This window comes from Anopheles stephensi, chromosome X (genome assembly GCF_013141755.1).
Source record: "Anopheles stephensi strain Indian chromosome X, UCI_ANSTEP_V1.0, whole genome shotgun sequence".
Taxonomy (NCBI): domain Eukaryota; kingdom Metazoa; phylum Arthropoda; class Insecta; order Diptera; family Culicidae; genus Anopheles; species Anopheles stephensi.
Genome location: NC_050201.1, coordinates 6,140,075 through 6,163,720, shown reverse-complemented (window position 1 = coordinate 6,163,720; position 23,646 = coordinate 6,140,075). Strand labels below are relative to the sequence as shown.

Below are 23,646 nucleotides of genomic sequence, written 5' to 3'. Positions count from 1 at the left end.
ATTTTTCAGACTTTTTACTATAAGTATTTATTAATTTATTATTTTTAATTATTATAAATAACTATTACAACGATTTCTCACATTTTTGCTTAATTTTTACCTAAATTTAAGGTAACTCAGTAGCGAAAAGTGAGTGCCGTGAGTGGGGGGGGCATCTATTCAGAGTTTAGCCAATTATTGTTATTAAAGGTAAAAAATTAAATTAAAAATATTACCCTTATTTCTTAAATACTCATGCACACATGTCACCGTGAACTTTCACACACCTTGCATACAGTTGCGCCCCGGTACAACTTGTGGGCCTATTGTACTCCTTAGCCGCCGGTTGTCAAGTGAATCAAGCCAGTCAAATCAGCTGTGTGTTGATTGCGATACGTTGCGAAAACAGTGTGTGTGTGTGTTTGTGTGTTTAATTTAGAGCGGAAGCCAACATGAATCAGTGGATTAAAGAGGAACTGTCCAAATGCCTGCAGTTCGATATACCGAAAGAATTAATTGCGTAAGTTAACCATTGCTATGGGCGAACAGCGGAACATAACATACCTCTTCCTTGTAGCTACATCTACACCATCCAAACGGCGGACGAGATCGATGGCTACTTCCGCACACTGCTAGATTACAACAATCCACAGCATACGGCGTTTATGCGCGAGCTGAAAATTAAGCTTGGTCATGCCACCGCACCGGAGGCAGTAAATACGAAGGCAGCCGCCCAAGGGCCGCCAACAACCGGCAAGGGCAAACAAGCTTCCGCCAAGCAACAGCAGCAAACCGAATCATCCAAAACAATCATTCCGGCCGCCATCGTATCGCCGACGGCTAAACGATCGTCCGGCCAAGAGTCCGGCAAGAAGAAAACCAAGTACGTGAACCTGTACGGCCAGGATGGTGAGTTGGCGGATGTGGTGCTGCTGAAGGGACGCCATCGCTGCGATTGCCAGGCGTCAAAGCATCGGTTAGTGAACAACTGCATACACTGTGGCCGGATCGTGTGCGAGCAGGAGGGCAGCGGGCCGTGCCTGTTCTGCGGCAGTCTCGTCTGTACCGAGCACGAGCAGCGCACGATCGAAAGCTCCTCCCGGAAGGGTGACAGTCTGCGCCGCAGCCTGATGGAACAGAACCGGCCGGCTGGATGGGAGGAAGCATTGGCGATGCGGAACCGTTTGCTGGAGTACGATCGAAACAGTGAAAAGCGCACCACGGTGATCGATGACGAGGCGGACTATTTTAAAACACACTCGATATGGCTGTCGGACGCGGAGCGCAGGAAGCTGGCCCAGCTGGAGGAAGAGTTGCGCGAGAAGCGGCATGCCAGCAGGCTCGCCCGCAAGGTGACACTCGATTTCGCTGGCCGGCAGGTGCTGGACGAAGCGGTACTGTCGACGGAAGATATGGAGGAAATCTTTCGCCAGGCGTCGTTGGTGGACGCACCGCAAACGGAACGGGGCAAGGAAAATGATGACCCCGGCTGGATTGCGCACGATAGCGACGATGTACATCCGACACTGTGCGGACCTGCACCAACGGTATGTTGCGAAACACGTCGGTCAATATTATTTTACTATAAAATTCTATACTTCAGTTTATTGACAGCACTGCCGGACCGCTTGCGTCGAGTGGGTTGCGCCCCGCTTCCGGTTACGACGGTGTTTACTCGCGCGTGCAAGATAAAGAGTTTCTCGAAATGTCCGACATGCGTCACTGCTTGTCGATGCACCAACCGTGGGCCTCGCTGCTGGTGGCCGGCATTAAGCGGCACGAGGGTCGTACCTGGTACTCGTCGCATCGCGGTAGGCTGTGGATCGCAGCCACGGCGAAACCGGCCTGTCCGGATACGGTGCGAGAGCTGGAACATTTCTACCGCAAGCTGTACGAGGACGACACGATCCAGTTTCCTACCCAGTACCCGTCCGGATGTTTGCTCGGTTGCGTTTCGGTGCAGGATTGCTTGCCGCAGGAGGAATACCGCAAGCAACACCCGCACGGCGAATCGGACAGCCCGTTCGTATTTGTGTGTGAGGAACCGCAGGAACTACCGATACGATTCCCGGTCAAGGGTGATCACAAGATATGTAAGCTGTTCGCGTCAATAATGCTCCTGTTGCGGCATGTTCGTTCCTAATGCGTTTTTTCATTTGCGGTTTTAGATATGCTGGATTCCAAAATACATCAGGCCGCCGTTAAAGCGCTACAGCGGTTAGCGAAACAGAACAAACAGCTGGATGGTTGAGCAACGTTCGCAGCTCTGGTATTCAAATTCAATTTGGCCGTTATGGTCTATTACACGTGGGCGCTCGCTTTGAAGGGATTGAGTGCAATTTCGTTCGGTGTATTGGTGAAATCCTAATTCGGATTTGGAAATTGCTCGACGATACTGTGTTTCCGATCTTCCGGACCTTAGCGACCACCCGGCCATGTTGCCTAAATAATAAAGTGCTTAAAGTGCTCACAGATTAGAATCATTTTTATATTAATGTTATCGTTTATTACTACTATTACTATTCTTATCGCTTGCTCGTCACTTGTCATAATATTTCTACATTTAAAAGAACACCATAGCTGACCGCGGGCAGACAGAGAGGCAGCAGAGACTTACGAGCATCGTGTGTCGCGCCAAGGTGGCACACAATCATGGTTGCGAGAAAATTAAGGATAAGGAGATTCCAGGTGGAGAAGAATCTTCCGACAAGCAGCAAACAACGTAATTGGAGTGAGGAAAACGAAAAAAAAAACAAAAAAATACTTGACACAAACTACTTAATCTTCGGTTCGGTAACTAGGCCAACTTGCAAATTCGCTATATGTGTGTATTAATGTGTATGTATATGTATATCTCTCTCTCTGTCTTAAACGCCATAACGCCTTGTTGCGGGCCTTGTTGTCCTACGCATTTGCGTTAAGTTACTTAACCGTAGAAGAACAAAAACAGAACATATGCAAAGGTAGACAAAAGTAACAAAAATTAAGAAAAACAAACACATCTGAAATACAAAACAAGTTGCCTCGGAGAACAACTCGGAGAGAGAAAGAGAGAGAGAGAAAAAAACAAACATAACCCCAATCCTTCTTACTCTTTGCTGCGCGAACGCAACCATAGACAGAAGAGCGCACCGAGCCGGAACAGGACGATCAGCGCAAACAGGCAGGCAATGTCGAGCGCAAAGTCTTCCACGCGGAAGTTGAACGTCTCGAGTATGATCTCGCCCGACCGGGGACAGGTGACGTTGGTGCGTGTGCACGCAATCTCCCCATCGACCACCGTGCTCCACTGGTTGATCAGCAGCGCCTCGTTGGCGTACCGGAACCAGGACAGGTAGGAGAGATACTTGAAGTACGCCGGTACCGAGGCCGAGTTGAGGAAGAATCCACCGAAGATCAGGAACGGAATGACGACCGGCGGCCCGACCGACAGGGCCATCGAGATGGAGGAGCTGGCGCAGGATATCAGGTACCCGAACGAGGTGGACACATTCGCCACGAGCGTCACCACGAACAGGGTGATGAAATAGTGGGACGCACCGGCACGCAACCCAATCATCGGGTACGTGATCGAGGTGAAGACGAACGGTACCGCGATGAAGAGGGGCAGCTCAGCGATCGTTTTGCCCAGGAAGTAGGTGTCGACGCGGTACAGCCGGGAACGCTTTTCGCGCAAAAACACTGGCAGCTCGGCGGAAAACACGTTGATCACGGCGAACACGTTCTGGAAGGTCATGTTGGTGAGGAAGAGGAAGAGGGAACCGTTGATATTCATCACACCGTCCTGATCCAGCACCTGGCCGAAGTAGATCGAACCGATCAGCGTTGCAACCATCTGTGGGGAAACGATTCGAAAGTCAGCATGCCATCGCGGTGTAAAGCTCGGCACGACTTACCGCTGTCTGCAGCAGGCGTACTTTCACCAGCATCGGATCCTTCAGAACACTCAGCCATGAACGCCACAGAATGCAGTAGAACTGTGTCCACCAGCTGGAACGATACCCGGTGCTACCGACTCCCTCCATCGGCTGCAGCAGGTACGGCTCATCCATGCCCTTGCCCGTCACCGATGCCGTCTCGAGTACTTCCCGCGCAATCGGGCTGACCGCGAACGAGTCACAGATCTTCTTGATCATATCGCGACACTCGGCTTCCTTCGCCGGTGCGATCGCCAGCATCTGTACGTAGAAATCGGCCGGGTTGTAGTTGGGCGGACAGGGTATTCCTAGCCTGCGAGTAGTCGGGACGAATAGGTTAGTGGATAACCTGCTGTAGAGGGAAAACAGTTGTCCATTACTTACTGAGAGAAAAACTCCGCCGACTGGTAGGGCGATCCGAGAAACGCTACACGACCCTCCGCCACCAGCAGTATCTTGTCGAACAGGCAGTACAGCTCCGACGACGGTTGGTGGATGGTGAGGATGATGGTTTTACCCTTCATCGCCATACCCTTCAACACCTGCAGCACACTGTGGGCCATAAACGAGTCGAGCCCGGACGTCGGTTCGTCGCACAGCAGCAAATGCGGATCGGTCAGCGTTTCCGATGCGAACGCCAGACGCTTGCGCTCCCCACCGGACAAACCCTTGATGCGACCGGGCGCCCCAATGATGGTGTCGGCACACTTCACCAACGACAGCTCCTGCAGCACCTCCTGCACACGGTGCTGCTTCACACTGGCCGGTACATCGCGCCCCATGCGCAGCATAGCCTGAAACAGCAGATGCTCGCGCGTCGTCAGCGACGGGATGAACAGATCGTCCTGCTGCACGTAAGCGCACCGGGCACGCAACTGTTCCGCATTCACCGGCACACCGTTCAGCGCGCGGACCGCATTCGGCGATATCTTCACGCCCGGCGGTGAACGGAAGGCGAGCGCATTCAGCAGGGTGGTCTTACCGGCACCGGAGCTACCCATCACCGCGAGCAGCTCGCCGCTCCGGGCGACTCCCGTCACATTCTTCAGCAGGTGCTTGCGGGGATTGAAATCTTTGCGCTGGCGGGTACAGCAGTTGCGCAGCCGCGTGCACAGTGGTTCGCGTGACTTCCCGTCCGAGGGCGCCTCGCCGAACACGTCGATCTCCTTCCAGGTGTAGGTGAGTCGGTCCTGCTGCGGTATCTGACCCTTGACCGACCCGTAACTCTTCGGTTTCCACACCTGTATCAGTGTTGCCTTGTCGTTCGTTAGCGTCGTGCTGAGCGCATCGTCCATCTGGTCCTGGTAGCTGCTGCTACTGTAGCGCTAAAAGTAGACCGAAGCAACAAATTACTATTACCGCAGCATGGGATTTAGGAACCATAACGTTTAACCTCTCAATGTTACTACTCCTAACTCAACAAGCCACCATTGGATTAACGACGGTATCCTTCCACTACCCAGGAAAGCAGGAATGTTAGCGTATCGCACAAGCGACATGTGTCCAACGGTTTGTGGAGGCAGAGCAGCATCGTCTACACGAGCGAAGTAACGAACAACTAGGGCTCTGGTTCCAGAACAAGCGCAGCATGAAGCAAGTATTTACTCCCGCGGGACACAAGATAGACAACAATTGTACAGTAAACCTTAACCAAAGAAAAACATTACGTAAGATGTGATGGGAAAGTCGTAATTTCTCGATTCACAGCTTAATCTCCATGTGCATTCGTAGATCTCGCGCTACGATTTCCAGGATGGATTCATGAATGAGACGACCGGTCAGTGTATGGTTGACAAAATGTTTGCAAACAGAAAAAGGAAGAGAAAGAAGAAAAAGAAACAATAGGACCGCCAGTTATCAGGAACTCTCACTACTAGCCCTAGGCCCTGGCCGCCTGCCTTATCAGGTTGTACAGGCCTTTGAATGTTTCACAAACTCCATTCGTAAGAAATTCCAATTCCATTATCAAGGTTTTTCATCCCTTAAATCTCTAGAATATTTCTGAGATTGATGATGGGGGCTGCTCTCAGAAGATAGGCGGGCGCGATTTAAATGGAGGACTTATCAGCTTAGAACAGATAGTTTTGAGTAGAAGAGAGAGAGAGAGACAGAGATATCCATCGATGTATGCCACTGAAACTGGCTAGTCATGGGTATAAGTGACTCAATTATTTACTTAATATGTCCTCTTCTTCTTCTTTGCTCTAACGACCTCTCTTGGGTCATGTCTGCCATTTTTGGCTTACTTAGACTTAATGATCGACTTGTCCCATTCGTCGAATAGATAGTCGGAAACTATCAGAGAGGATTCCGAAACGGAAAATCAATCACCTACGAGATCTTCATGATGCGGCAAATCTTGGAGAAGATGCCGGAGCAGCAGCTCCACTCCTACCATCTCTTCATTGATTTTACAGCCGCATATGACAGCATAGCCAGGGTAAAACTGTACGACGCAATGAGCTCTTTTGGAATCCCTAAGGCTTGTAAGAATGGCCAACGTCACATGCCAGGTGAAGGTGGATGGAAAAATCTCAGAGTCCTTTGCCAGGGAGATGGGCTTGTCTGTCTCCTTTTCAATCTGGCGCTAGCGAGAGGACCATCCGTGACTCGGAGGTGGAAACTTCGGGGACCATCTTCTGTAAGTCAATCCAGATCCTGGCATACGCTGATGACATAGACATCATTGGTTTGAGGCTCTTCTATGAAGCGGAAGCTTATCAAAGTATCGAGCGTGCGGAACAGAACCTCGGATTGGAGATTAACGAGGCAAAAACCAAAATGATGGTGGCATCACCAGCGGCCCTGCTAACAAACACTGATTTACGCTCTACGAGCTCTACGAGCTGTATGACTGACGAGCTCTACGAGCTGTATGATGATCTTACCATCGTGCAGCGAATTAGACTCGCCAGGCTCCGGTGGGCTGGTCCCGTCATGAGAATGACGCCGGACGACCGTAAAGCGGTTGTAGCGCCTGATAAGTAAGTAAGTAAGTAAGACTTAATGATAACACACAGTTGGATAGTAAACGAAGAAACGGTCAGGTTGTGGTTGCGATTGTGACTCTGACAGCACCGGATTTCAACTATGCTTTGGTGCCTATGTTTGTCGCACACTTCAAACCTTAGTGGTGCGGTTAGTTTACCATGATATCGGAGACAGGCTGTACATCAATGCCGCATGTTTCGTTTGAGTCTGATCGGGGTTACTAATTGCGTTAAAACTTCAAGTACACACAGCTACGCACGGGGTTGAAACAACAGTTCGGTAAATGGCGGCACATCCAACACTGGCAGTGCGGGAGTAGCTGACAGTTCGGTGGGCTTTAAGCCGGTAGCGAGCGAGTGTTGACAGCGGGTCCGAGTTAGCTTGCTCTGGTAAGTTTTGCAAAACGAAACAGCACTGAACAAATGCTGAAACTACCATCTCTTTCGCAGCCCGAGAGTGGGAACGGGAGCACCAAAAACCGCAAAACGAATCGGACGCAGACGCTCGACAAAATAACCGGGGCGAACCAGGGTAGTTTTTCTCCACATGACGGAGCGTACATCTGTGGATTGCGGTTCGAGCTGAATTGGTATGGAAGGACAGTTGAACGTTTCACACGGACGCGTACTCGTCTCCAAAAAGCGGTTTTTGTTTTGTTTTCGCAAATTCCGAAAAGACTTTGGGACATGATGTGTGGTTTTGTACAGGTACTTTCCATCGAATCGAATTATTTTCAACAACGATGGACCTTCAAACAAAGGTCCTTAGCCGGTTTTTGAGCAACTCCCCGTATGCCAGCGCCACGGTTTGGTAGTTGCCTCGATGCGTTTCCGATCATGATCATGGCCGGGCGATGTTGGACGGTGGTCGTGAGAGGAAAACCTACAACTTCCCCCCCCTCAAAAAACATGCACCGACCGGGACGCAGGTAACTGGTCTGTTCTCAACCTCCCCAAACTTCCAATGACATGGGTACAGTGAATATGCTACCTGTTTGTGTCGTGTCTACGAGTTGCGGTACTCTTGGGCGACGTATTTTTTTGTTTGTTGATGTGAAGGAAGGAAACGTAAGAGACGGCTGTTTGGGCTTAACACAGTCCGGAACTGCGCCCACAACAACCCGTCCAGCGTAGTTGTTGGTACGTAGTGAAATTAGATCCCTCACCGCGCGCAGCCGTTTTCCGACGTTGTACTGCTTCCATTGCATTACACACGCCTCTCGAAGTAGTGCGGATTGAATCAATGCAAGCGCGCGGGAACGTGGTAAACCCTACCAAGAGGGGGGGACGTGTCTCGAAGCCTCTGTTTAATTATTTCATAACAGTTTGCTAACGTACTGAAATGGGATCTAATGTGCTACACAGCCAACCTGGAAACATTGTAGTCTACACCAAATTCATCAATCCACGCCTCTGAAATCCACATCCCTTTAGTTAAATTTTCACCCAATGGCGATCGATGCCTGTGGAATGATGATAAGAAACGATCATTGAGCCGATTTGTCAGTGTGCGCTACATTGTGATTACGAAGGGGGGGGGGCTGCTAGGCCTTATCATGGACCCTGAACCAACATTAAGAAGCTGTGTTGTTCGTCACGGTGCACTAGGCACTTGGGCATGGTTCATCGAACAAGAGGGTCCAGTACGAGGCAGAAGAATCAGCAGAGCAATTCCAAATTAATTAGAGTTCGCATTACCGACAGTCTGACGCCGCTTCCTGCTTAACACCCTTCAGGCGGCTACCTAATAGCGGCCGATTAAGAGAGAAGTCCGTTCAGGAGCGGGAAAGGCGGCAGACACATTCATGCGTTAGTCAACACACTAACCACCATTAGACACCCGTGCAACCCTAACCTACATCTAACACTTGGTGCGTTAGTTGAGGTTATGGTCCGGGCAGCAGCAATATCGGGTGTCACCTTACACCGGATCTTGTACACACTCAATAAGGCGTAGCCCACCGTCGGGATTGTTCTCCTTCCTTCGTTAATACACCGTCGGCTTGGTAACTTCCAATGATTGTTATCGGGCTTCATTATCCCATTGACGCCATCGCGGAAAGTGAAATCCATATTTGTTTTCCTTCAGACAACTACAGGTCTGTACTACATGTAGCCCGATAAAACATCAACAAGCTGTGCTCTAACCAGCCAATACATTCGTCCACCGTTCGCTCTGCATCGCTTGCTCATTATCACAGCACGCGCTCCATGATCCATGTCCTTTCCCACAAGAAAGTGGAGGAGAAGACAACGATAGACGGAGATTCCATTTGCTTCGTGGTTCCATCAAACTGGTTCATGGACGCCGGCGCCCTTGTTTTTGTGCTAAGTTGTGCCGACTCATCCTCAACTTATTGGTTCATAAGAGCTGCTGCGCAGCTTACCGAAGTACGCAATCGTCCCTGCTTGATACGCTGCAAATTCCCGCACAGGCAACAACCGGGCGGGGACCCTACCAGATCCTGTGCGATCGTCCAAAGGTTTCGTTAAGCCGTCTGCAACAAACACTTCCGCCTCTGATCTCTTCTCAGGCCATCATTTCTTATTCCTACGATGATATTTGACGACTTACCCGACTGGAGCTGAGAGTTGTTTTCGATTCCCCATCACCATACTGGTCGTCGGTGTTGATCGTCATCGTGCGTGTAGGGTGCCGAGGTTCGGTATTTCCGTATATCGCGACTTGCTTGCTAGTTGCGTTGCGTACTCTCCTCTGGACAATGCTAAACAGTAGTGCGTGTCAGTTGCTGTAGATCCTGTGCCGTAGAAAGAAGACAAACGAGAGGACTGAAGTTAGATTATCTGCAAATTCACATCTTACCATTCTCCCCTCCTGTAAGAACGATCCCCGAATTTCATCCGTCTGAAAAATTCACTCTCGACTATCAGCAACCGGGCTAATGCGCATTCTTCCTCACCCCTAATGAGCACATGTTCTGATGTTCTGCGAGTCTTTCTACGCCGGGCTTAATTGATGCGCGCACTGGACGGCGGGGTTTTTTTTTTGTACTACCTCAACACAAAAAATGTTCGTCAAGGCGCGAGATGTCTAACTACCTATGCTGGAGAGCTTTCACAGGACATGCTGTTAGATATTTCCCACCCTTTTTAACTTCATGTGATGAAAACCCTTCACGGCACAGTATTTCATCATCGCTAGCTTCCGATTTCCGGTCCCATTTCACAACTTGCTATGGACCATCGGACCGCAGTTCCATTCCGAACGGACGACCTTTAGCTTAACCTCACTTTTTTGGGTTTGGGGCTGGTACATCTCTTCCCCACAATCGATTAATTTGGGGTGGGCTGAGCTATATGACTCGAGGAGTGACAAAAAGTGGCTTGTACATGAAGTGACAACAACAAAAACTGTGGATCTGTGATGCAGATGAATGTGTGCTGCTGGGATGCTTGGAAGCAATCTTTGTAATAACGTTCCTCCTGGTTTTTCATAATCAGCCAAAGAGATTTTTTCTTGCCGTGGTTCTTGTCGCTCCATTAGAAGCGATCGTCGGGACGTTAACGATGCTCCTAATTTAACTACTCTTGCTGCGAGTCAGCTCATTTCAATAGCTGTGTGATTAGGATTTAGATTTGTGTCCATCCATTTAATAACATCATGAAGCAAGAACTTGGCTTTCTCTACCATTGTTTCTAGAATCACTTCTAGCTAGGAAAATTTAAGAATATAGGATTCGCTGTCGCTTAACGACCTCCTTTTAGGTCATATGTCTACCATAACTGGCTTACTAGACTTAATGATATCGCGTAAGTTGGATAGTTAGTCCCAACTAATGGGGGACACGGTCCGGATGGGAGTTGAACCCCGGTCCTGTCTGCCGAATAAAGACCGGTGCATCGTTATCGCCTCAAGCACTGCCCCACGGACTGAAAGTAATTATCGGACGTCCAGAAAACTGCAAGAATACATATAAGTAATTGCCCCACCCGCAAACCCGGGCACGCGTTTCGGTTGGAAAATGCCGCGCTTCATTAAGCCAAACAGGAAAACAAAAAAACCGGCCGGCGTTCCGGGAATGCATATATGGGAAACATAACCTGGCAGGCGATATGCATGTATATATATATGCCGGGTATCCGTTTACAGGTTCGGTGTTGTGCACCGCGACAAAACACTAATCCGATTGGCTTCATCAGCCTGACCGGCTTCATTTGTGCTGCGGTCCGTTTGGCGTATTTTCTTACGGGTTGCACCATTTTTGTTGTTGTTGTTGTGGAAAATCTACCAATCCGCGCCTGATCTACGGCTTCCTCAGGTGCACAAAACAATCAAGTCTGTAGATTCTGTGGCGATAGTTTCGGTAGTATAGGCCAGTTATCTTGAAAAGGGGGGAAAACTCCAAGGCGAGGATCGTAGTTCAGCATCGTTTTTACCGATGGTGCGGGAAAATGGACGGGAAATTGCGGGTTAGGACTAGATGTGTGGGTGTGTGTGTCAGCTTCTTTCATCGCCCTTAAGGTTGATCGGGAGTGTTGCAAACTATCTGAACAATCCGCATATCCCATATAATGTTAAGGAAAAGGACGAGATGTGTCGATGTGGGTACAAAATGGCGTTTGATTGTGACGTTTGACGGGATTGCTTCGCATACTATTTTCGGCACCGGCTAGTATGCAGGTACCGAACCCGACGGTTTACTACTAAAGAAAAGTTCGTGACTTCATTAAACACACACAAGCACACACTTCACTTTCACACACAGAAATGCATCACCTTTCTCTTCGCTTCTAGATTGATAAAGATCCAATGGATCGTTGGAAAAATGTGGAAAATTGTTCGCAACACTTATCCCACCACCAAACACACACACGGGCCTGTAAACAATTCGTACAGAACTTTGGGAGGTTCCGGCCCGTGGGGCTACTCACATCGAAGACACACGGCGCGGCACCACCAGGTTCACAGCAACTTTGCTACTGGCTCCGAGCAACGATCGAACTGGAATGAATGCTGCCGAACCACTGCTACGGGTAGGAAAATGAACTCGGTACGTACGTCCATATGTATGTGGTTGTGCACGCACACATGCGGTGCTTCTTACCCAGGCCAGCGATGCGGCTCGGAGTAGAAGAGACGCACATATCCCATCCTGTGCCTTGTCTGCCCCTTTTCAGCTTCGACGTCACGATTCAGATTCCCTGTCCCGCACAACGCAGGCCACTCGTTGACTGCTGTTATCAGATGGAGGATGGTATAGGAGCAGAAGGTTCGTTGGCATGATCGCGATGATGATTATCCGACACTGGGCGTCCTTTTACCAATACTAGAGGAACGTTTAGGAAGGAATGCTTACTTAGGCATGCAGAAGTAGATGTAGTGCAGTAGTAGATACCTTAGTGGCATTGGTTTATTACATGGTATGCGTGTGAAGGAAAGGGGTTTTTTTATCGAGTTGAAAGCTATTAACCTCGTTGATAGTATTTTTACTTCTATTTATTTTTGTTAATTTTATTTATTTATCTTTTCTTTACGAAACGGTTTGATGAACCTGATCTTGACAGAGCTTCAGTGAGAAAAAGAAAAGTGATGTTTGTATTGAAAAAAGGGATATCATCACATACGAAACATCAAACGATTTTTTTTTTGTCTTTACAAGAGTACGACAAAAATGTTGTAATTTCGCAAATCACGCGTTAGCTTTACGCCCGCTTCTTGTCGTAGCTCAAGACGGCGGTTTCTATGCGACAATCCGTCTGATAAGGTGGTACGGAATGCGATCGCAAAAAAAGACGAGGATTAAATTAATTCTCGCTACTGATCGTACACTGATGCCATTCAGGAAATTATATTCAGCACCGCAACGGACCAGAGCGTCTGTAATCAAAACAGTGTACTCGGTAGCGCAATCAAACGTGCGTCGTGCAGCTCAACAAAAAAAAAAAAAAACGCACGGCTAGAAAGTTGCAATTATTTTATGGGGAGCAAAAAAAACACAGTTAGAAATCGAAACGTTGTCGCAATTTTGATAATTCTTTTACATCTAGAGCGGTACTGGAAGCGTGTAGCGGATTGTGTATAACGATAGCAAACGCTAGCGTGTATGTTAAAGCTGTTGACGTTATTCAAGGTTTTGATACAATACGCTCGACAGGCCGTTCCGTAGGTTCTCCAATTGTAAACCGTAGCGAAATCCTTTCGCCAGTCGGATTGTCGGAGCGTTGTGTTTAAACTCACTATTTTTTTTTCAAAGTTGAATGAATGTTTATCAAAACCTCCGACATTGAAGCGTTACGTATGGAAAAAATGTCTTAATTACGGCTGGGAGGACCACGTGCGAATTATTTCCTTTGTTTTATCGCAGTGCTTTGCGATTTTACCGCTTTGCTAACAATCGAGATGGAGTGTTTGATAATCGATGGTGAATGGTTATTGTTTAAACCGGCGAAAGCTTTTTTTTTTGTTTGCAAATAGTTGTTTGAGCATTGAAATTATGAATTGATCTGTATAGGAAAAAAAGTGTGAATGTTTTTTTTAAACTTTCAGGCTAGAGTTTTGTCCAAAACATTGCCTTAAAAAAAGAATTTTATTGAAAAGGAACGCTAAAGGGGAATGTGAAGCAATACCGAGAAGCTCACATTACCTTCATTTGTTGCTGTATGAATATTTCGTGCTCGTTTGTTATCCCTGCGGTATGTTATGTTATCGGGATGAGTATTCCGATGGTAGTGGCGGTAGCGGCATCAGTCCTAAGACGGTAGGAAGGGGGTCTCAAACCTCCTTCCGGACCATCTTCCCGTAAGCGGGACTGACTATCCGGCTTCGGGTGTAATCAAGTAAAGATATCCAGTAATGGTAGGCCAAGATCTCTTCCGGTTGTAGAGGCAAACAAAGAAGAAGAAGTCATGCGTGCCATATGATTTGGAAAACGTAACTGAAAAGATTATCATATTTCGAAAATCTTATCTACACGATGATTACGATTTATAATCTGCAGTGAGTTCAGTAACTAAATGCTGTCCCATCGCCTCATCACTTTTAACGATTCAAATTCATAATATTATCGGAAAGTATTAAAGCACTTGAGGAGTAAGTGATAAACTAAAAAAAAAACAATTAAATGTTATCATGAAATGAATTAGTACTTAATTTGTAAATAATGCCACTAATTGCACCTAGCCGGGAAGGAATGATTTTAATTAAAACTTTTTTTTTGTACACCATTATGAAATCATTTAAAGCATTTTCTCCTCTTCCAGGAAACCCTGCATTCGCTTGGTACGGGGCCAAACAATGGCAAACTTGCTGTCAACACTGTCAGCTGTCTGTATTATCTTCGGGCTTATTGGGTTCATCAGGCACAACACAATACGGTTCGTCGATGTTGGGGTGAAAGAACTGACTGTAAGTATTGTTTTCAAACCTAATTCCATGGAAACATGAAACAATCATAACATAATCTGTGATAAACATCGCAATCCTCCTGCTGTGCACAGTGTATGAGGCGGCGCATCACCACCGAAGACCAATAATGACTTTAACAAACAATGAATTAAAAGTTGTGTTATGATTATGCTTTTAGCGTCTCATAGGAGCCAACATCTGTCCGAAAGGGGGGCGTATTCGGTACACCGGCAAGCGCGTTCTGTAACAGGCATAACTGAACCTCCTCCTGCTGTCTTCGGGTGTTGGCAGTTTCAAAAAGCAGGGTTCGCGCTGGAATGAAAGTTACCAACGCCTCGACGGAGCGCCGTACCGCGTCCGAGTACCAGAGTGGCAGCATATTTCGTGGCTGTTCGGTGGAAAGTGGTACCGTGGTACCGATGGCACCATCGAAGCTGAACTATCGCATCTCCGTGCTAACGTTCTTTGCCAAGGCACACCCGAACGATGAGTGTTGCGGTACGAACGGGCTACCGCTGACGCCAAATTCGATCGGCATCTTTGGCCGTGCACAGCTGCTCAAATCCGATGCACTGCGGCACGAAAATCTGTGCACGTACCTCGATGCAATCCGGGGCAAGCATGGTATGTAGCCTGACAGGGTTCAATTAAGTAAATGATATTAAATTTGCCTTTGCTCATAGAACGGACAATAATCGTGCAGGAGTACGTCGGCTGTCCACTGTCGGAAACGTTCATCGGCGAGAACAATAAGCAGGAAACGTTGCTGCGCATCGGGTATCAGGTGTTGAGTGCGCTGGCCCATCTTAATCGGTGCGGACTGGTGTGCCGCAATCTCGATCCAAGCAACGTGATGGTGAGCCGCGATTTCGGCGTAAAGCTGTACAACTACGGGCTTTACCATATGACGTGCGGCGGCCGGTACGTGTCGTTTCCGATCGGCAATGTGCGCTACCTTGCGCCCGAGGTACTGCTGGGCAGCCGGGAAAACGTGAAGAGCGATGTGTGGAGCTTGGGCATCATGCTGGCCGAGCTGGCCCTCTGCTGCACGTTCTGGGAGTCGCTGAAGCTGTCCCAGATCATACGGAAGGTGCTGAGCCTGGTCAACACGCAGAACGTGTTCGAGAAGATTGCCCGCGAACACGGCAGGCTAGAGCTGTACGAATCGATGGACGCTGGGCTGCGGCGCATGGTGGAAGCATTTCTAACCATCTCACCGAGGAAGCGCCCGTTAGCGAAGGATGCGCTAGAGGATCCGGTGTTTGATTTTGTGCGGCTTAGCAGTACGCCCACGCACGACACCGGTGGACTAACGTTGGTCGAGAAGCATCTAACCCTTGCCCAGCTGTACTATCTGTGGCAGCTGGCCGGTGGCGATGTCCAGCAGGAGCTAAAAAAGGAAGGTCTCATTAAGAGTGAGGCACCGATTCTTTCCCTACCGAAGTAAGTTGTTTGCATGAGTCGCTTGTCGCTAGAAGCAGGTTGGAAACGATGTTTGATGCCGATTTTCTTTTTCCACCCCCCCGTATCGATTTCCAGCCTGGTGATGCTGAATGGAAAGTCTATCTCGCCGCCAAAGAGTCAAAGCTTCCTGCACGATAATCGTATCATTTTCCTCAACTTCAACACGCTGCTGGAACGGTTGTCCGCCATTCCGGAGGAGGATTACTTGCCGCTGATTTACAGCACGGACGCCTACCTCGAATCGCCCATCTTCAAAACCGACCTGCCGCTGGTGATACGCGAGCGGGACATGCTCTACCAGTTTCATCGGATCGTGCTGCTCAACACGCTGCTCCAGGGTTACCCCTACACGCACGATCTGTTACGGTCGTTTGCCGCCAAAGATATACCGCCCCTGTTCCGGGGTCAGGTATGGGCCTGCCTGCTCGGCGTGGTGGAGAATGGGATGTACGAGCGGTTGGACAAGTGCAGCCCGACGCACACCGATCGGCAGATTGAGGTTGACATACCGAGATGCCACCAGTACAATGAGCTACTGTCCGCCCCGGAAGGGCACTCCAAGCTAAAGCGCCTACTGAAGGCGTGGGTGTCGGCCCATCCGCAGTACGTGTACTGGCAGGGGTTGGACTCGTTGACCGCACCGTTCCTGTACCTTAACTTTAACAACGAGGAACGTGCCTTTCTTAGCCTGTACAAGTTCATACCGAAGTATCTGCATCTGTTCTTCCTGAAGGACAATTCGTCGATCATTAAGGAGTATCTGGTGAAGTTCTTTCAGCTGATATTCTTTCACGAGCCGGCACTCGCCAAACATCTGCACGGCATCAACTTCATACCGGAGCTGTACGCGATACCGTGGTTTTTAACAATGTTTAGCCGTAAATATCCCCTTTCTCCGTGCTGATCCGTGGAGGGTAGGAGATTCTTTCTTTAACTTGCTAACATGCCTCTTTTCTCCTTTTTAGACGTGTTTCCGTTGCACAAGATATTTCACCTCTGGGACAAGCTGATACTGGGCGACAATTCCTATCCGCTCTTTATCGGCATCGCGATACTGAAGCAGCTGAAAAGCACACTGCTCAAATCGGGCTTCAACGAATGCATCCTGCTGTTTAGTGATCTGCCGGACATTGTGATTGAATCGTGCGTTAACGATTCGGAAAGCATGTACCAGTTTACGCCGAAAAGTATCACCTACCGGAAGTACGCCCTGCACGACGAAGGACCAGAAGAGTTTGTAGGTGGTTTTAAGAAAATTTTACTTATAGTAATAAGTGTGGTGTCGCTTGTGATTTGTTGCTTCAATCGTAACTGCGAATCACGTTAGTGGTAAGTGTATGGTAATGTAAATCACAATTTTTGTTTGCAATCCCCCCGCCCGCAGGACCTTAACTACACCGAGACCGATCTGTGTGAGGTGCAGGCGGAGCTGCATCCACGCATTAGCGTGTACGATCTGATACGACTGTTGCGCGATCGTCCCGCCAGTACGGCCATACTCGACATACGCAGCAGCCTCGACTACCGGAAGGCGGCGATCGAGAACAGCATTAACGTACCGTTCAGCTCGGTCTCGCTGAAGGAGCCACGGCTCGATGCGCTAAACGTGCCTCGGCTGGAAGCGTATCTGCGCCGCCAGCCCACCATCACCGTCATCGTCAGTGTGTCGCACGAAAATGCGATGCTGTTTGCGAAGTTTCTCGTCGACAGTGACGTACCGTACGTGACGGTGCTGCACCGTGGCTTTGAAGCGATCTACCGCACGGACGACAAGCTGATGCTGCAAACGTTCGATTACATCAATACGCTCGCCAAACATCTAACACCAATCACATCATTTGTTGAATGAGGGGTTTTTCTGCATTCCTTAAGCCCACCCTAGGCGATAGCTAGAGGGAGCGGTGGACCTTTGGCGGGGGTTCAAAAATGCATTTGTTAGCGTGTCCCAGCTTGCGTAACCCGTTATTTGGGGATCATGGAACCATGATGGATATATCTGAACCATTATTGATTAAACATTATTGATATCTGGTGAGATGGAGGAATTTGCCCATCGCGGCATTGAAGCTATGATTATGTTTCCTGACCCTACGCTACCTCGAACAACACGTTTGAGTAGGAGAGTAAATCATACACATCACTTGCTAGCAAAAGACTCTTTATAATAGACCTGCTCAGTTTTGCTTTTGTTTTTAGGCCGCAGCACAGTAGTAAAAGCGTTAAACGATAGCAATATTGATATCGCTACCAGATAGCAAACAAAGCCTTCGCCAACCTAGCCTCGAAAATGAGCCGGACAACTTCACCGTGCACTCAAAGCTCAGCAGTAAGCCAGTGCTATCCTTTCACTCAACAAGCTCAACACAGATATAGGTAACTGCCGACTTGACTACGCTCATCCGGTATATAGCTATAACCTGCAAATCAGCACCAAACGGAGATTGTGGACAATGTGCAATAGTATTTAAAGAAAACAATACTCTATACAGAATCAATGCAGTGCTGCTGCTGCTGCTGCTGCTGATATGCTTAACCAGATACTCACCGAATAATACCAAAAAAAACCATTGAAAATAGTCAATTTCTTGTAAACAAAACAAAAACCAAGGGTGGCGCCATTTTGTTTCGAGCGGATGAAAGCTTATTAAAATTTGAATTAAAACAAAAAAACGAGACAATGGTGTTTGAAGGTTTACAGAGCAAAGGGAGGAGAAGGAGAAACGTTTAATACAAGGTGGTTTTAATCACTTCTTCAGCCTCCTTCAGATGCCACTGGCTAACACCGACGGCAACGGTAGCAGCTTCCGGCCGGCCACGGTACTGAATCTACAAAAGGAAAGGTATGTGTGGTTGTGTGTGGTTTTTTTTAGCTTTTTCTTTTCTCTTCTACCACTTACCCTTCTTTCACACATATTTTCGAAGCGTGGCTGCACAAACGTCCAGGCGCCCATGTTGCGGTGCTCCTCCTGGCTCCACACGTACTCCCGTGCGTTCGGATACTTGGCGAGCTCGTCCCGTACCGCCTGCACCGGGAATGGGCAGAGCGATTCTAACCGCACCAGTGCGACATCGCTCACCTGCCGCGTTTTCCGCTCGGCCTGTAGCGTGTAGTAGTGTTTGCCGCTGCACAGTACGACGCGCCGTACGCGCTTCGGATCGATGCGTGCGCCCGCTTCAGGATCGCCCAGCACCGGTTGGAAGTGTGTGCCGGGCGCGAAATCCCCGTGCGGTGACACACAGTCCGACAGGCGGAGTAACGTTTTCGGTGCCACCACCACCAGCGGCTTCCGGAAGTTGCGTATCATCTGACGGCGCAGTGCGTGGAAGTATTGGGCCGGCGTGGAGGGATTCACAACCTGCAGGTTGACCGTGTCACCGTCCGGGCTGGTTTCCCGCGAATCCGTCATCTGCAAGAAGCGTTCCATCCGGCAGGAGCTGTGCTCCGAGGCGGCACCATCGTAACCGTGCGGTAGCAGCATTACGAGCCCGTTGCACATCATCCATTTAGCTGCCGGAGAGGGTTCAACCGAAACGTTAGTCTAACGGGAGCGAAAGAAAAAAAGCCGTCCAGACACTTACTTTCACCGCTCACCAGGAAGGTATCGATGATGATTTGTGCACCGTTGAAGAAATCACCAAACTGTGCCTCCCACAGTATCAGATTGTTGGGATTGTCGATCGCCATGCCGTACTCGAACCCGAGAACGGCTTCCTCGGAGAGAATGCTGTTTGCCAGCTCGAACCGTCCGGTGTTTGGGCCGGCCGCCGCCGCCATTGCGTTCAGCGGGATGAAGATTTCGTTCGTCTGTTGATCGACGAGCATCGCGTGCCGCTGGGAGAATGTGCCCCGGCCCACATCCTCACCACTGAGCCGCACGTTACAGCCCTGGTACATCAGGCTACCGATCGCTAGCGCTTCCGCCGTTGCCCAATCGATCCGCTGACCCTCGGCAAGACGCTTCAGGCGTGCGTCAATGTGTATCTTCTGCAAATGCGGATGAACATTCTGGACGTGCGACAATGCATTAGCGACAAACCTAGCTAGCGGGGCGGGGGTGAAAATCAAACCACAATACTCACGAAACCTTCCGGAAGCTTAACACTCTCCCGGCCGATATGGCTGAGCAGCCGATAGTCAACGCCCGTGTTCCACACGGTCACCTCATCGCTCGGTTGCCGCAAACCGCTCCACTGTTTGTCGAAGTACGTACGCTCCGGCTCGTACTGCTCGTACGCCTGCAGCTCCGCCGTCAGGTAGTTCTGGTGACTCTTGGAGATGGCGTCCACGTCGGCTCGATCGAACAGGCCCGCTTCGATCAGCTTCTCGGCGTACACGTCCGGGATGGATTTGCGCGCGTGTATTACCTTGTACAGCAGTGGGTTCGTCATCGTCGGATCGTCCAACTCGTTGTGGCCCCAGCGCCGGAAGCAGTTCAGATCGATGAAGAAATCTTTGCCAAACTTTTGCCGATATTCCACCGCAATCTTTGTCACTCCAGCCAGAGCCTACAAAAGAATTGGGTGAGATAATTGATTGCTTGCTCCTCTTAATGGTGTATATCGGGGAATCCCTCTTTGCCTACCTCCGGATCATCTGCATTAACGTGTACTACCGGTGCCATGATTGCTTTTGCCAGATCGGACACATACCGGGTGCTGCGTCCTCGTTCGGCCGGTGTCGTAAAGCCGACCTGATTGTTCACGATCAGATGGATCGTACCTTCCACCTCGAAGTGGGGCACATTAGCCATCATCAGACACTCCTGGTTGATGCCCTGCCCGGGAAAGGCAGCATCACCGTGCACCTGCACGTTGAGCACCCTCGAACGGTGGTACCCATCCGCACCCTGCTGCACAGCGTACGGACCGTCGGCGTGGGCTAGTTGCTTTGCCCGTGCCTTACCCATCGACACGGGATTTACCGCTTCCAGATGGGACGGATTGTGGAGCATGTTGAGATGAAACGTTTTACCACCGACGGTCACATCCGTTGACGTATCTGGGAAGGAGACCATTAGAACCGAGCAATAAGCATGCAGCAGCTGGCTACTTACGAAAATGGCTCGCAATATCGCACATCGCCTGTGCGTCGGCGGGAAACTCTGGATAGCCCTTAAACTTTTTAAATATCTTTGCCGGCCGCGTCCCGAACAGTGTCGTCAGCACGTTCAGCTTGCCACGGTGCGGCATACCGATGACGAGGTTGGTCAGGTCGGCCTCCCCGGCACACCGGAACAGCTCCCAGTAGAATGCCATCATGCTCTCGGCACCCTCACCACCGTACCGTTTCACCGTCGGGAACTTGACCGCCAGGAACTGATCGAACGCTTGCGATTTGAGCATCAGTTCGGCAATTTCGCGCCGTTCGCTCGGTGCCGGTGCCTGCTGGAACAGTTGCTCGTACCGCGCGGCAAGCCACTCCCGTTCCTCCTCCGATTCGATGAAACCCAGCTCGATGCTGCACGTGCCACAATACATCCGGGCGAGCAGCTGGTCCAGTTCAGCCATCGTGCGCGTCTGCTGCTGTGGCACATTGATCAAGCCGGTTGGATCGATACGATCGGCAGCGGTAAGCCCGTACCGTGCATATTGCAGTTCCGGAAGCTGGGTGAAGCTCTGCTCCTCGGCAGGATAGAATTTAACCGGATCAATCGTGGCGATACGGTGTCCATGGGTGCGGTAAGCTTCAACCCATCGGTACACATTGCTGTTCGCGTTACGTTTTTCCAACACCGCTGCACTGATGCCTGGTTCGGTAAGGAGGGTGGTACGACAAGAAGCGGGACAGGATCATGAGTTTAATGCCGTAGAAAGTGAACGCGAAAAACAATTTGCACTAAGATAAGCGACGATGTGTTCTACGGTGGGACGAGGCGCGTTGGTTGTTTCTAATGCAGCGTCGTGGCCATCTTCAAGACCTTATCAACGGATGCGCGCAGGTACGGTGAGGAATCTCCACATACTTCAACTAGTGGACGGCTCAAAGTGGACATCATTATTGCGATAAGGAGCTTAACAAAAGTCACTCAGCAACTGATCTTTGCAAAAGAACACACACACACACAACATCCTCCACAGGGAGATACTGGCTAGACGGGGGTTTCGGTGATAGAAGAAGGTTCCTAGTTGACGTCTATTGTGCAGCAGGTGATTGAAGAGGCATGTGGTTGTTAACACACTTAGAAAAACACATTGATCGTGTGGTCGGCAGCATCCTGAAGCTAAAAACAGTGTTGGAAACTTACCTTCGTACCGTGAGCGAGGCTTAGGCCGGTTTCCGAACACGCCCTTCGTGCTGTGATATCCTCGTGACAGTAGCAAGCGGCCCAGCATCTTCAGATTGTAAACAACACGCGTAAGGATGTGTGCTCGCCTGTCTCGCGTCTCGTATCCTTCCACATACACCCACGCACCCAGCAACGCAACACAACTACACGCACAGCAAAACGACGTGAATGAATGACGACGATCGCTTCAATGAGTGATCTGTGCTGAAGGTCGAATCCCCTGACTGGCTGTGGCTGTGGACGCGCCTCTCACAACGAACGCGCTACAATGCACTGTGCAGAGGAGGTACGGAAGGCTCGCCACACCAAAAAGGCAACCGGCGAACGAACACTACTGCGCAAGATTACGGTGCTCCTGACAACACACGCTCCGGGTGCCGTATCAGGCCCGACGCTGATACACTGCGCCGTCGCGACATACGCGTGTGTACGGTTGGAGTGGTGTATGCGTAGCAACATGTTGACGCCCTTAGCTCGCGCGTACTTATGTATGCGCGTGTATCTCGCTACACACATCGCAGTGTGTGTCTTACGGGGCGATAAGTCCGCGGCGCAACTAGCTTTGGCTGTGTTGCATGCTTGGTACGCACATTCAACATATGGTGGACAGTGAAGCACGTTTCTCGATGGAAACGATGAGCGTCGATTAAATTATTTCGCGAAACTAACTTCACATGTCAACTTCGTTGCTAGGACATCTTGTCGTTGTCCACGGCAGCACTAGTCGACGCTGGTTGTTTGTTCAAGATAAGCGTAACAGACAATCATTCACCCCGCCGCCCCTATGATCGATTAATTGGCAATTGAACAGCGTTATCGTGAGCGTCATGCTAGTAGTTTTCAACTAACACTATCACACGTGTATGGTGAAGGACACGGCTGATAACTTTTCCTCTTCTCTTATTCGCCTTGAGAGATTTCCGATTCAAAAGTCATCCGACGCAGTTTGGAGTTTGAGCACCACGCGAGATAGTGAGGACTGACTATACAGCTACCTGGTATCGTTTAGTCTAGTAGGCCAAAAATGGCCGGCATGAGAGAGAGAGAGAGAGAGAGTAGGGAGAGGGGGTACAAGGGGCCAATCCTAATCCCTTCCAAGCTGTTACCTCGTTCAGAGGGCTTGAGTATCCTTCTTCTTCTTTTGCATGCCATTTCAGGCTTTCTGAGACTTGATTTCATCCGTAGCAAAGTAGTCAGTCCTGCGTACGGGGAGGCGGCTTGGATAGGATTTGAAACCCGGTCCTGTTTTGTGAAGACCGACGCCGCTGTCCCTTATGCCACCGGATCGCCCCATACTTCACTTGACTACCCCGCTGCTGATAAAATCAGTAATGGAAGGTCTACTGCTGACCTCATCTTGTGTCAGGAAGAGATTCCTGAGGTGAAAGTGTTGAACTCTATGCTAATCCATTATCCCGTTCGATGCATCAAAGCCGGTTTGGGCCTAAAAGGACTCTACGGGATGGGTCGTCCGGGTGTCATTCTGATAACATCACCAGTCCACCAGAGTCCTGGCGAGTCTAATTTATTGCACGATGATGAGATCCTCGATATCGCTCTCGGTCCAGCGCCTTCGTCTGCCAATCGATTGAATTCAACGCCTTCACTTCATCTCGGTTTGGGACTATCACGTCTCCTCTGTC

General features: G+C 49.6%; 4 protein-coding genes across 8 annotated transcripts; 2 read left to right on the top strand and 2 right to left on the bottom strand.

Moving 5' to 3' along the window:
• Positions 1 to 165: 165 nt before the first annotated feature.
• On the top strand, positions 166 to 2,742 carry LOC118517507 (activating signal cointegrator 1). The gene is made up of 4 exons (XM_036063729.1): positions 166 to 499; positions 557 to 1,526; positions 1,583 to 2,072; positions 2,148 to 2,742. Exons 1-4 carry the CDS (start codon positions 432 to 434, stop codon positions 2,228 to 2,230), a joined length of 1,611 nt encoding a protein of 536 aa, XP_035919622.1. The 5' UTR covers positions 166 to 431; the 3' UTR covers positions 2,231 to 2,742.
• Positions 2,460 to 11,874, bottom strand: LOC118517504 (protein white). 3 transcript variants are annotated; one of them, XM_036063719.1, is made up of 5 exons: positions 11,780 to 11,874; positions 9,462 to 9,645; positions 4,281 to 5,221; positions 3,876 to 4,209; positions 2,460 to 3,814 (listed from the first exon to the last, which is right to left on the bottom strand). In XM_036063719.1, the coding sequence occupies exons 2-5, from the start codon at positions 9,525 to 9,527 to the stop codon at positions 3,068 to 3,070; spliced, it is 2,088 nt and encodes a 695-aa protein (XP_035919612.1). In that variant the 5' UTR covers positions 9,528 to 9,645; positions 11,780 to 11,874; the 3' UTR covers positions 2,460 to 3,067. The 3 variants fall into 3 exon arrangements, with proteins under 3 accessions (XP_035919612.1, XP_035919614.1, XP_035919613.1); XM_036063721.1 differs by having other exon boundaries at positions 2,741 to 3,814; positions 9,462 to 9,676; positions 11,780 to 11,869; XM_036063720.1 differs by having other exon boundaries at positions 2,769 to 3,814; positions 11,625 to 11,851.
• On the top strand, positions 7,042 to 18,378 carry LOC118517502 (TBC domain-containing protein kinase-like protein). 3 transcript variants are annotated; one of them, XM_036063715.1, is made up of 8 exons: positions 7,042 to 7,276; positions 7,337 to 7,594; positions 14,108 to 14,252; positions 14,431 to 14,876; positions 14,936 to 15,695; positions 15,792 to 16,594; positions 16,682 to 16,953; positions 17,101 to 18,378. In XM_036063715.1, the coding sequence occupies exons 4-8, from the start codon at positions 14,570 to 14,572 to the stop codon at positions 17,563 to 17,565; spliced, it is 2,607 nt and encodes an 868-aa protein (XP_035919608.1). In that variant the 5' UTR covers positions 7,042 to 7,276; positions 7,337 to 7,594; positions 14,108 to 14,252; positions 14,431 to 14,569; the 3' UTR covers positions 17,566 to 18,378. The 3 variants fall into 3 exon arrangements, with proteins under 3 accessions (XP_035919608.1, XP_035919609.1, XP_035919610.1); XM_036063716.1 differs by lacking the exons at positions 7,042 to 7,276; positions 7,337 to 7,594 and adding exons at positions 11,775 to 11,898; positions 12,026 to 12,117; XM_036063717.1 differs by lacking the exons at positions 7,042 to 7,276; positions 7,337 to 7,594 and adding an exon at positions 11,778 to 11,898.
• On the bottom strand, positions 18,335 to 22,444 carry LOC118517501 (probable 2-oxoglutarate dehydrogenase E1 component DHKTD1 homolog, mitochondrial). The gene is made up of 7 exons (XM_036063713.1): positions 21,962 to 22,444; positions 20,771 to 21,463; positions 20,300 to 20,715; positions 19,797 to 20,222; positions 19,296 to 19,722; positions 18,614 to 19,224; positions 18,335 to 18,542 (listed from the first exon to the last, which is right to left on the bottom strand). Exons 1-7 carry the CDS (start codon positions 22,047 to 22,049, stop codon positions 18,441 to 18,443), a joined length of 2,763 nt encoding a protein of 920 aa, XP_035919606.1. The 5' UTR covers positions 22,050 to 22,444; the 3' UTR covers positions 18,335 to 18,440.
• Positions 22,445 to 23,646: the final 1,202 nt, after the last annotated feature.

Bases quoted from the DNA above. Each gene is read 5' to 3' on its own strand.
- LOC118517507 (XM_036063729.1), top strand. From the start codon at position 432: ATGAATCAGTGGATTAAAGAGGAACTGTCCAAATGCCTGCAGTTCGAT. The intron at 1,527-1,582 runs GTATGTTGCGAA...TCTATACTTCAG, and splicing joins TGTGCGGACCTGCACCAACG to TTTATTGACAGCACTGCCGG. The intron at 2,073-2,147 runs GTAAGCTGTTCG...TTGCGGTTTTAG, and splicing joins CAAGGGTGATCACAAGATAT to ATATGCTGGATTCCAAAATA.
- LOC118517504 (XM_036063719.1), bottom strand. From the start codon at position 9,527: ATGACGATCAACACCGACGACCAGTATGGTGATGGGGAATCGAAAACA. The intron at 5,222-9,461 runs GTAAGTCGTCAA...GTCTACTTTTAG, and splicing joins CAACTCTCAGCTCCAGTCGG to CGCTACAGTAGCAGCAGCTA. The intron at 3,815-3,875 runs GTAAGTCGTGCC...GTTTCCCCACAG, and splicing joins TACGCCTGCTGCAGACAGCG to ATGGTTGCAACGCTGATCGG.
- LOC118517502 (XM_036063715.1), top strand. From the start codon at position 14,570: ATGAAAGTTACCAACGCCTCGACGGAGCGCCGTACCGCGTCCGAGTAC. The intron at 14,877-14,935 runs GTATGTAGCCTG...CTTTGCTCATAG, and splicing joins TGCAATCCGGGGCAAGCATG to AACGGACAATAATCGTGCAG. The intron at 16,954-17,100 runs GTAGGTGGTTTT...CCCCGCCCGCAG, and splicing joins ACGAAGGACCAGAAGAGTTT to GACCTTAACTACACCGAGAC.
- LOC118517501 (XM_036063713.1), bottom strand. From the start codon at position 22,049: ATGCTGGGCCGCTTGCTACTGTCACGAGGATATCACAGCACGAAGGGC. The intron at 21,464-21,961 runs GTAAGTTTCCAA...TTACCGAACCAG, and splicing joins GCCTCGCTCACGGTACGAAG to GCATCAGTGCAGCGGTGTTG. The intron at 20,716-20,770 runs GTAAGTAGCCAG...TCTCCTTCCCAG, and splicing joins CGATATTGCGAGCCATTTTC to ATACGTCAACGGATGTGACC.